The 11,882-nt window shown below is 46.0% G+C and overlaps 1 protein-coding gene across 2 annotated transcripts in view; it reads left to right on the top strand.

The window, feature by feature from the left end:
- The first annotated feature begins 359 nt into the window (after positions 1-359).
- Positions 360-11,882, top strand: part of PROX1 (prospero homeobox 1) — a 56,951-nt gene continuing 45,428 nt past the window's right edge. Inside the window, exons 1-2 of one of the 2 annotated variants that reach the window (XM_023538692.2) lie at positions 360-1,478; positions 8,788-10,579. In XM_023538692.2, the coding sequence (XP_023394460.1) occupies positions 8,855-10,579 (1,725 nt within the window). In that variant the 5' untranslated portion in view covers positions 360-1,478; positions 8,788-8,854. Of the gene's footprint in view, positions 1,479-8,787; positions 11,066-11,882 lie in introns of those variants that run through there. The other variant, XM_023538691.2, reaches the window with a different exon arrangement.

Genomic DNA, 11,882 nt, shown 5'->3' with positions numbered 1-11,882 from the left:
TCGGCGCGGGAGGCCGGGGCGGGGGAGCGCGGGCCCTCTCCCCTCCGCTCCTCCCAGCCCCTCGCCCCCACCCCTTCTGTATTTTTTTTCCTCCCAAGTTCTCTTGCCTCGCTGTCCCCCCTTGAATCCGAAGGCGCCTCGCGATTGGGTGCTGGGCCGGGTACGTCAGTCAGACTGTGACGTGCAGTCTTCCTGTTTCCTTCAGCTGTGTCTTAAAGTAAATCTTGTTGTGGAGCGGAGCCCTCAGCTGAGCGAGCGCTCTGAAATAATACACCATCGCGGCGGCGGAGAGCCGAGCGGCGCACGGAGCTCGGCCGGCCGCTGCGCCCTCGGCGCCCGCTGCTCTGCGCTCCGCGCCGCTGCGCTCCGCTCCGCCGCTCGGCTCGGCTCTTCCTCCCTTCTCTCCTCTCCTGCTCTCTTCTTCTCGGCTCTCCTCTTCCCTTCCTCTCCCCGTCGCTGCTCTCGTCTCCCCGCTCCCCTCCCGTCCCCTCCCCGCTCTCCCCTCTCCGGCTCCCACTCGCCGGCCGCTCGCTGGCGCACAGACTCACCGTCCCTTGGCCAATTATCATATTCATCACCCGCAGACCGCACGGTGCGTGCGCGCGCGTTTCCCTCTCGCTGCCGGCGAAAGAGAGGCTCGGTCCCACTGCCCTCGGCGCCGCGTGAGTATCCTCGCCCCCTGCGAGTCCCCTCCCCTTTTCCAGAATCACTTGCTCCGGCTGCTTCTTGAATGAGAAGAAAAGAAAACAGACTTCCATTCCTCTTGCCCGTGTAAACATTTCCCCCAGGAGAAAAACGGTGTGCTTTAAATGAATCATAATAAAATAGCCTGTAAACAGTTTCTAAGCAGGAGCCTCGGTGGAACTCCGCGCTCCGCTCCTCCCAGTTCCTAAGAGTAAGTGACCCGCTTGGCTTTTCTTTCTTTCTCTTTCCTGCTGGTGGCTGGGGGTGGTGTTTGCGACTGGGGGAGGCTGATGGTGCTGGACTTGCGGTGATCTTGCCACCTTTTGTGTGCTGTTTCGGGGGCTGGAGGAGGCGTTTGCTGCCTTTCCTTCTTTCTCTTGCCCTCTCTTCTCACGGGAGGGGACCGCGAGGGGGACCGGGTCGCTTTTTGTTGTCTGGATCCCCGCTTTTCGCCAGACCTCACCCTCCTCATCTCCCGGGTTAAAACTCCTGGGCTGGTCCCCGGGTCCTTTCTTTGTCTTGTTTATTATAGCTGCCTTTCTTCCAGGCTCTTCCAATTTGCTTGTCATTTGCATACCTTTCACTTCTCCTTTTTAACCCCAGCAGAGGGCCGGGGAGTGGGGAGGAGGGGAGACGAAGGAGGGGGGCGCTCCTTTACTTTCCTCTCCAAACGCTTGTGGAAGCCGAAATGTTGAAATCGGGGTTGCAGCCCTGGAGAGAGGGGTCCCGGGAAGCGAGCGCGGCGCACCTCTGTATGAGCTGGATGGAACCAGAGCTGGGTCAAGTTGAGTCGGGTAAGGCGGCCCCAGGAGCCTCAGGGTAGAGGGTTCGGGGCTTGAGCCCTGCGGAAGGACTGAAGGCTAGGGACCTGGTGGGTGTAGGGGGTGTTCTCGGGCAGCGGATGTCCGAGGAGACGAATCTCAGAGGCTTCCTGGCACTTTACGTGTCTGGCTGCCTCGGTCTCGTCTGGTCTGGGTGGTACCTACGGTCTTGCCCGGTTCGGAGGAGTGGGGAGGAAGGAGAGGAGAAGGAAGAGTAATCGTTCCTGGGAAGAATTGTGAGAAGGGCAGGGGCGGGCGGGAGACAGCTGCTCTCTCGCCTCAGCAGGCAAGGAAGGGGGCGCCTGGAGGAGGGAGAAGACATCACCCAAAGTCCAGTTTTGCAAGTTTTGGCTCTTCTGGTTTGCCTGCCAGTTACTCCGACAACGACTGAACGTTGCTGGAGAGAGTGGATGGGAGTGGGGACAGAGGGGAACCGCCTCCAGGGAGTCGGAGGTCTTCTGCCCTTCCTGGCCTCTTGAGAAGCTGAGAGTCCTCTAGGCAGGCTGAGAGCAGAACTGGCAGGAGGGGTTGGGCGAGCGTCTTAAATAGCCCAAGGAGGCAGGCCGGAGGGTGACACTGCTGTTCTTGGCAATCCCCAACCATACTCCGCCTGGGGGAAGGCTGGGAACTCACCTGCTTGTTTTTATTTTTCCAAGAAGGTCTGTGTTGTCTCCTTGAGCTTATGAAAACAGAGCAAGCACAGGGGCCTCCCCTCAAAGTCAAGGCTAGAAGAGTCTCTTCTCTTGTGTTCTCTCCCTTCTCTTCTTTACCCACGCCCTCCCCTACAAAAGAGCCCTTTCCTTTCCTCACCTAGATACGCAGAGGTCTGTTAGCAGAGTGCGCATGGGCAGGGCCTGACAGGTGTGTTGTGTCAAGAAAGACAGGTGCACATTTCCTCTGTGTCTGCACAGCTCCAGACCACAATGCTTGCTCGAGGGTTGTAGAGGTTTATGAATTTATGGTCGTCCTGGTTAATAGGATTGTCTGGGCTAATGGGAAGTGGGCTGTTGTTAGGTTTTGAGCCCTGCCATGTGAGTTCTTTGAGCGGGGGTGGGGGGCAAGTTGGTATGTGTTTGTTTATTTTTCTTAAGGATGTTGGCAGGCTGCTGCTAAGGCCGAGTCTCAGGCTGTTGTCTGCCAGGCGGCCAGAAGCACCCCCACTTCAGGCAGCAGGTGGAGAGAGATTGACTTTCCTTTTGCTTTCCTCCAGTTTATGCCTGTCTCCCAGGTCTGTGCTTGGCAGAGAGACAGAGTGAGCTGTGGCAGTCCTTTGTGTGTGTGTGTGTGTGTGTGTGTGTGTGTGTGTATGTATGTGTGTGCGCGCACGCGCGTGTGTTTCGGACAGCCATGGGCGGTGCATAACTGCCAAGAATACCAAAGTCAGTTTGAAAGTGTTACTGTTGTTAATACGTGTCTTTTTAGCCGGCTTTCTCCCAAACCAGAAAGAATAGGTATGTGCGTAAACTCTTTCAAGTCATATATTAAACACTCTCTCATGAAGTAGAATGAGGCTGTCATGGTAGCAGACATGTGCCAGATGTCCTGGATATTACTTTGATGATGAAGGAAAATCTCAAGTATGCGAGAGGTAACTTGGCCTTTCTATTTGATGCAAGATGCGGGCAGTCAGTTCTGTGAAGGGTTTTTCTTGCAAGAACTTCTGAGTGTTTTCTTAATGAAATGGACTGTATCCGGGAAGGAAGGAAAAAGGAGAGTGTTTGCCTTAACCTGCCCATGTGGCTACAACACGGACATGTTCATGTTATGGTAAAATAGGCGAAGTTAAAGGCTCTAGCTTGGTGTGTGAGAGAAGACACCGGGAGTTCAGTCCATGTAGGCGCTGTAGTATCTAAATTCTTAAAATTTGACCTCCCCCCCCCCAAACTGAATTGCGGTAGGTTAGATGGAGGATGGTTTTTGTTGGTTGGTTTTGTTGTTACGGTGGAGGTCATGGTTGCCATGAAAATGAGATACTGTGTGTCATTTATTATTCAGACTTAAACACGAAAGTTTCCCGCAATACTTCCCTTGGATGCTTTTGAAGTTCTTTGGTAATTAAAATGTTCTCTGTGGCTGTGTCCATTGCTTTGTTTCTAAAGGGGGTTATCTGTGCTTGGCTCTTACTGATATTTCATGTGTCCATTATGCAGAATTCTCTTTAGCTTAATCACCACCTTGTGGGACGAAAAAGTCATGCATACGAACATGCATCTTTGTTCCCACTTTACCATTTTTGAGCTTGGCTCATCTGGAGGCAGCACCTGCAGGCCCAAAACATAAGCTAGTTATTCCACAAATCACCTGACCTGTTCTGTAGTTGTTCGAAACTCCAAAAAGTCTTTTTTTTTTTTTTTTGGTGAATTTCTTGTATCATTCAGGGGACTGTCTTGCATTTGCAACTCCTAATATAAGGAATTTTTAGATTCAGGATTCACGAAAGAAATTATAAAAGGTTACTAATTTTACAACATGAAAAGGGATTGTGCATGACGTGTTGTTACAGACTCCTAATTAAGTACCTTTGCACATAGGAAAGAATATATATGTAAGGAATTTCTCAAACCTTATTGCCTAGTATGTTTTCAAGCTTCAAAGAACAGGTAGAGTATTTCTATTTTCTGCAAAAAGAAAAAAGTTTTTTTTCCTTAAGATTATTTCTTTCCCTCTCTTACTTACTAATTTTTACAATTATTTTACTGAATTACTTTTTAAGCTAGTATAAATTAGCATTTCAGGCATGTTTCAGAATACATAGTGTGTGCTCACTTTGCAGGTGAAAAATGTTAGGAATTTTTGATAGGATGGAGGAAGCTTAATAATAAAATGGTCATTATTTGAAACTCTGTTATGACGGGAAATTTAAAAACCTGATATATGATTTTGGCAATACAATTTTAGTAAATTGAAGTATTAATTTATGTCAAAGCGGTTCCTCAAAATAAACATCAAAGGTTATCTTAACCTGATAATAAGCAGGAATATCTAGGAAGAAAAAGTTGCTAATAAGCAAAAAAAATGAAATCTTCAATACAGTGGAGCATCTAAATCAGATCAAGTGACTTTCCCCCTTGAGTTACTGATTTCCACATTGATTTAAAATGTACTTTGTTAATGATATTCCATGTAAACTTTCCGTGACCACCTTGATCCAGGTAGATTGGAGGCTCATTCAAAGTTTGTTTTCTAAAAGAGGTATAGACTTAAGCAATTCCTTCAAACAATGTTATCAACAAAGGCCGTTTTAAAAATCCACACAGGAAAACTATGCCAATCTTATACTCCCCCAGCCCCATAAACGATTTGTCTAAACTATCTGGATAATTACTGTAATGAAACACTTCTTTGTCCAGAACCTGGACCCCAGATAATCGCAGTAAAAGTTACAACTCCCCACCCCCCGCAAAAAAACTTCCTTATTAAAGTAGAATACTTCCTCACTTTCTACTTCACACTGCAGTGTTCTTTTGAAATTCTTCACTGAAATTATTTTCTGCTAATGCCAACCCATCAGTTTCCTTGGGATTCTCCACATTAAATATAATATCAAATAATTCAGATTTTTATGAGGAGTCTCAGGAGTATTTAAAATCTTACTTGATCACACCTGGATTTTGTTCTTATCTCTTCTGGGAAAGATCGGCTGTGCTAACATACCCATCATTTAATAAAAAATTAGGAGCCGTTAAAGCATATTCGTGGATCACATGCCAACGGTGCAACCAAATATTTAATCGTGAAAAAATATGCCGCGTAGATTTTTGCACTAATTAAAGAGGAGTTTACAGGAATTTAATAGGCTTCCGGATCAATAATACATTTGGGTTCAAATTCTCCATCAGTATTCTTCTGCATACTTATTAAATGCACGTTCACCAGTGTTGATCAAAAGGCTTCACATTGCCTTGTTAAACTCAACATTAATGTTAAAATTAAAATACAATAAGAATCCATAATAATAACAGTTGAAACATCATGGCTTAGTGCATATGTCGAGAAATAATGTAAGATGACAGTATCGGTGATAAAGTCATTCCATGGCATTCTCTCAGTTCTCAGTTGGGAGATCAGGGAAGCACTTTGAAAATGTTTTCAAGTGATTTGATTTACATTATGGCTATTTACCCGTGCATTGCCTTGCGTGATAGATTCACACGTAGACCTCATGTATGAAGCATGATGCTAATAAAGGGCTATGTCAGCTACTTAGAGTTATTTGATCTTGCCTATAGGGTCACTATGAGTCAGAATCGACTCAACGGCAGTGGGTTTTTTGGGTATAGTGCCTATAGCCCCCATGGCTCCCAATGTCTACTGCCACTATACCTTCATTTCTAAGTTTAGGTCTTAGCTACTGTTGTTGGGTGCCATTGAGTCAGTTTGACTCATAGCGACCCCATGTGACAGAATAGAACTGCCCCATAGGGTTTTCTAGACTGTAATCTTTATGGGAGCAGATTGCCAGGTCTTTCTCCCATGGAGCAACTAGATGGATTCAAACCACTGAGCTTTCAGTTAGCAGGCACTAAGCTATGTGGAGAGATATATTTATTTGTCCCTATTAATATAATGTCTTTTCTTGCTGGATTATATCATTCTTCTTATGTCATATCTCCTCTGGACATTTTACAAGACCCAAAAGAATTTCATTTTCATGGCTCAACATGGAAATTATTATTTGATCTAAAAATGTTGATTGGTTGAAAGAGAATCACGAAAATCAGTTTAGTCTTGTGAGTTTGGAGGGAGTTATAGGATATTTTGTTCTTGACGGACCCAGCAAGCTTGTTTAATTAACATGTATCCTCCACCTAAGAGGTGAGAGTATCATTTCTTTCCACCTTAGGAAGAGCACAGCCCTCCCCTGGCTCCAGCATGAGGCAGGGCAGCTGCTGTTGATACCTAGGCCAGATGAGAGGAAGTGCAGTTGACGTGGACAGGGAGGTGCATGACAGTTGGGAAGGGAGGAAGGATGCCTGGGGATGCTCTCGAGCCCCTCTCTTAGCCCAGCGCGTCCTCGCTGAGCCTCTGCTGCAGAGGTGTTCCTAGCACGGCAAGCCAGGGAGGAGGGAAATCCAGCCTGGGTGTTACGGCAAACATGGGAAGACAGAAATACCACGGGAAATTTGTTAAAATTAACGTTTTGGTTGGAGATTCAGGCGCTTTGCAGGTGATACGAAGGAGAAAAGGATTTGTACACATAAAAAGAACATTTTTAAATAATGGCCATGAACTTTAATTTTGCAAAACTGATAGACACTCAGAAAAATGTCTTCCTTGGAAACACCCCCCTCCTCCCCAAACATGCAAGTCTTTCTGTGATTAACAGAGCTTTGAAAGAATTCGCCCTTTCTTCTCTCGGCTGCCTTGGTCTCTCTTTTTCTTTCTCTCACCTGACAGCTACACCGGATTTGTATGTGTATAAATATATACACATATAAATATTTGTCACTGTGTTTGTGTATTCCTGAAACCAATTTTATTATTAGTGTGTGACAGGTCTCAGTCATTCCGAGTTCAATTCAGAACCAAATAGTGAAGTTTTGGAGACCCCGTGTTTCCATTTCAAGCTCAGGAAGTTTTATCGTGAATCATACAGGAAATATTTTATCTTCAAACGTACACAAAGAACCGTAAAGAAGCACCAGTATTTCTTTCCTAACACTCTAAAACAGACTCTTACAGTGGTTTTCCTTCGTAGAGAAACCAGGAGCAAAGACAGCAGGATGAAATCCTTGTGGCTTAAAAAAAAAAAAAAAATACACACTGCTGCCATCTACACATTGAGCATTTTCTTGATCTTTAGAGGTTATCTCATGCTGAAATGATGCCTATTTGCATGGATAGTCAGTCTTTAAAACTAGCCACAGATGCAGTCAGAGGAGCACGTAGATGTTTTTACAGGTGAACCGAAAGAGATGGGAGCCGTTCCAAACACTCTGCACGCTGCCCTTGGCAGTAGACCCTGTTATTGTGAAGATGTGCTCTGTTACGCAAACGTGAAGTTTAATATTAGATAAACCCTACATGAAAAAAAAAAATTTCATTTTCTTCATAAAATGTCAATTGTAAGCCCCCCCCCAGAAGTGACATCTTATATTTTTATGAAATTTGGGTTCAGCATCACTAGCTAATAAGCCACAGAATACGTCACGTGCCTTTTATAAAATGCAGTCAAAGATGATCTCTTTTTTTACTGTGTTCCCAAGAAACAGTGGAAGTTCACATACAGAAAAGGTGTTCCCATTCTCAGGCATTTGATCGATGTTATTTTCTTTCAGTCTTTATCCTATTTTTTCCCTTTAATTTGGCTTAGGATTTAAGATCGATAAATGATGCATGTTAAAGGGTTTCTTTAGGCATTTGAAGTATTACTTTTGGCAGATTGGAACAGAAGAAAGCCAGTCTGAAGACATATTTCCCTTTGGCTCGTCCAGTCATTTATTGTTGCACGTGTTGCTTTCCAAAGAGTGGCGAAGTCCTTGTTTCACAGCAAGTCCTACTTTATAATAATTTAAGTCATCAGAAGGACATCTTGGAAATTTTATAAATACCCTCGTAGCTGCATTCAGCTATAACAACAAATACCATCCTCACCTGTGATTTTACTAATAAAAATGCATAACTGCGCTCAATAAGCAGAACTGTTTTTGTGCCTTTATTTCAATGCTAAATTCATCATTTGTTTTGGAAAGATGCTGATGGGGGACTCTCCTTCCCATTTCACATATGACAAAATATTTTTAAATTCAGTGATAAAGGGTGTGTACTCAACATTTGCATTTATTTTCGTCTTGTTTCTTGAATAGCCTTTAAACCCCAATAATTTTATGGCAGAAATAGAATTTTTCATCCAAGTTTCACACAGCCTCAGAATTTAATCTTATTTCTTAAGTACAGATCACTCTCATCTTCTTTCCTAATATGTATCTGCATGCCCAAAATTTAATCAGTTGGTTGTCAGAGGCTGTGTTCTTATAATCTACTGTTTCTCCTGAAGACAAACAGTATCATTTTAGGCATTCGTGGAGGAGAATCATATTACTGGTGCTTAGGCAGTTTTTGCCTTTTTTTTTTTTTTTTAATCTTAATCCATCTTAAACCAGTGGAGCAGAAATATTTAAAAATGTTTCATTTCAAGCAGAGTGCATAATAAATTGCAATAATTGTAATGTGCCATAAATCCCAGAGCCTATGCATTTTGCATTTGATTCAGGATTGAGGTCAGGAAATTTGGAGAAATTTAAAGAAAATGATTCATCAGTCCTTTTGTTCTGTTGGCCAGGGTCCCGGGATTCTTGAGCTGTGCCCAGCTGACGAGCTTTTGAAGATGGCACAATAACCGTCCAGTGATGCCTGACCATGACAGCACAGCCCTCTTAAGCCGGCAAACCAAGAGGAGAAGAGTTGACATTGGAGTGAAAAGGACGGTAGGGACAGCATCTGCATTTTTCGCGAAGGCAAGAGCAACGTTTTTCAGTGCCATGAATCCCCAAGGTTCCGAGCAGGACGTGGAGTATTCAGTGGTGCAGCACGCAGATGGGGAGAAGTCAAATGTACTCCGCAAGCTGCTGAAGAGGGCGAACTCGTACGAAGATGCCATGATGTCTTTTCCAGGAGCAACCATAATTTCCCAGCTGTTGAAAAATAACATGAACAAAAATGGTGGCACCGAGCCCAGTTTCCAAGCCAGCGGTCTCTCCAGTACAGGCTCCGAAGTACATCAGGAGGATATATGCAGCAACTCTTCGAGAGACAGCCCCCCAGAGTGTCTTTCCCCTTTTGGCAGGCCTACTATGAGCCAGTTTGATATGGATCGCTTATGTGATGAGCACCTGAGAGCAAAGCGCGCCCGGGTGGAGAATATAATTCGGGGGATGAGCCATTCCCCTAGTGTGGCATTACGGGGCAATGAAAATGAAAGAGAGATGGCCCCGCAGTCTGTGAGTCCCCGGGAAAGTTACCGAGAGAACAAACGCAAGCAAAAGCTGCCCCAGCAGCAGCAGCAGAGTTTCCAGCAGCTGGTGTCGGCCCGAAAAGAACAGAAGCGAGAGGAGCGGCGGCAGCTGAAACAGCAGCTGGAAGACATGCAGAAGCAGCTGCGCCAGCTGCAGGAGAAGTTCTACCAGATCTACGACAGCACCGACTCTGAAAATGACGAAGACGGCAACCTGTCCGAGGACAGCATGCGCTCGGAGATCCTGGAGGCCAGGGCCCAGGACTCTGTCGGGAGGTCAGATAACGAGATGTGTGAGCTGGACCCAGGGCAGTTCATCGACCGGGCGCGAGCCCTGATCAGAGAGCAGGAAATGGCTGAGAACAAGCCGAAACGAGAAGGCAACAACAAAGAAAGAGACCACGGGCCAAACTCCTTACAACCAGAAGGCAAACATTTGGCCGAGACCTTGAAGCAGGAGCTGAACAGCGCCATGTCGCAAGTTGTGGACACTGTGGTCAAAGTCTTTTCGGCCAAGCCCTCCCGCCAGCTTCCTCAGGTCTTCCCCCCTCTCCAGATTCCCCAGGCCAGGTTTGCAGTCAACGGGGAGAACCACAATTTCCACACCGCCAACCAGCGCCTGCAGTGCTTTGGCGACGTCATCATTCCGAACCCCCTGGACACCTTCGGCAACGTGCAGATGCCTAGCTCCACCGACCAGACGGAGGCGCTGCCCCTGGTTGTCCGCAAGAACTCCTCTGACCAGCCTGCCTCCGGGCCCCCCGCTGGCGGCCACCACCAGCCACTGCACCAGTCACCTCTCTCTGCCACTGCAGGCTTCACCACTTCCACCTTCCGCCACCCCTTCCCCCTTCCCCTGATGGCCTACCCATTTCAGAGTCCACTAGGTGCTCCCTCGGGCTCCTTCTCTGGAAAGGACAGAGCCTCTCCTGAATCCTTAGACTTAACTAGGGAGACGACGAGCCTGAGGACCAAGATGTCGTCCCACCACCTGAGCCACCATCCCTGTTCACCAGCACACCCACCCAGCGCCGCCGAAGGGCTCTCCCTGTCGCTCATAAAGTCCGAGTGTGGTGATCTGCAGGACATGTCCGAGATCTCACCTTACTCGGGAAGTGCAATATCCTTTTCAAAGAAAACGAAACCAGAAGTGCTTTTCCCCAAGGCTCAGCTTCTGCGGTGTCTAGGATGACATAGATCAGTCCCTTCCTCAGAACGCAGTCTTCCTATTGTTTAAACAGACTTTTTATCAACAGGTGGGGGGGCATTTCTGACAGGACAAAAGCTTAAAACTAAACCCAAATCTTTGCCACTCACTTGAGTTGTTAATTGTCTCAAGGAGCTGGTATTTTCAGCTCTGTTGTTCTTTGTTTATGAATTCTCACCCTTTTATTTTTGTAGAGTAGACTCAGAGGTGGGGAAAAATCATTGTAAATATTGAATTCGATCAGGTGTTTTCTGTAAAGCTGGTGAGCTTTATGATGGGTTGAGAAGCCTCGGTTTTCAGATTCTTAAGATTCTGCAAGAAAAATTCTCCTTTAAACTGTCTGCCAGGCCTGCGTCCGCTTAAAGAAGACCCCTGTTCAATCCCATGAAGAGCACTTTAGTGGTGGGAGGCTGGGGTGAGAGAGAGATGGGTGGGGCCGCAGAGGTTAAGTTTTCTCTTTAATCTTTAAGTCAGTCCCCACCCCCCCCCCCCCCCGCCAGGAAACATACAGGTACTGATTTATTCCGCCAGCATGGTCCTCGCTCTTCACCCAAGGTCTGTTCTTTGGGTCTGGGGCAGCTGTCTCTATGCTTGATTAGCCTCTGTTCAGCCATACACAGAAATCTTTTGTCCCAGCATCCACAAAGCATATTATTTTGGAAAGCGAGAGAGCACAATTAAATACAAAACTCCGCTGTATTAGACTTAAGACGTGGTTGTCTTTTTACGGCACTTTTAAATTTTCAGCCTGACTTTTACGTGGAAATATCAGTTGCATCCTGAACTCCAGATATTCTTAACTGGTGATTTTTTTTTTTTCTCTGTAAATTGGTTCTTTCAGGAAATTCTTTTTAAAAAAAATTGTGTGAACATTGGTGTTTTGGGGTAGTAGAATAGTAGCATTTAGGGGCAAGTGGAGGCATATTTTATAATAAATTACCAGATGGCTATAAAATTTAGCAATTAAGTTGGCTGTTTCCAAATTGAGGAGTTTGAGCAATAGCCTCGATGACGAAAGATTGACATTTTAGCATCTGAGCCCGCTCCAGAGGCTGCCACGTAAGTGCAAAGCCCCAGCTGTGGTGGAGGTGTGTTTTCCTAGTTAGTAAAGGTCACCCTTCAAGCCCACTCTCAGGATGGTAGTGAAAGTCTCTGCTAAGGCGAGTGGGAACCACAAGGATGAGACCCACTTGGGCAGCTGGGTACAGAGTCCTTT

Source organism: Loxodonta africana, chromosome 25 (genome assembly GCF_030014295.1).
Source record: "Loxodonta africana isolate mLoxAfr1 chromosome 25, mLoxAfr1.hap2, whole genome shotgun sequence".
Lineage (NCBI taxonomy): Eukaryota > Metazoa > Chordata > Mammalia > Proboscidea > Elephantidae > Loxodonta > Loxodonta africana.
This window is presented reverse-complemented; position numbering and strand designations above follow the sequence as displayed.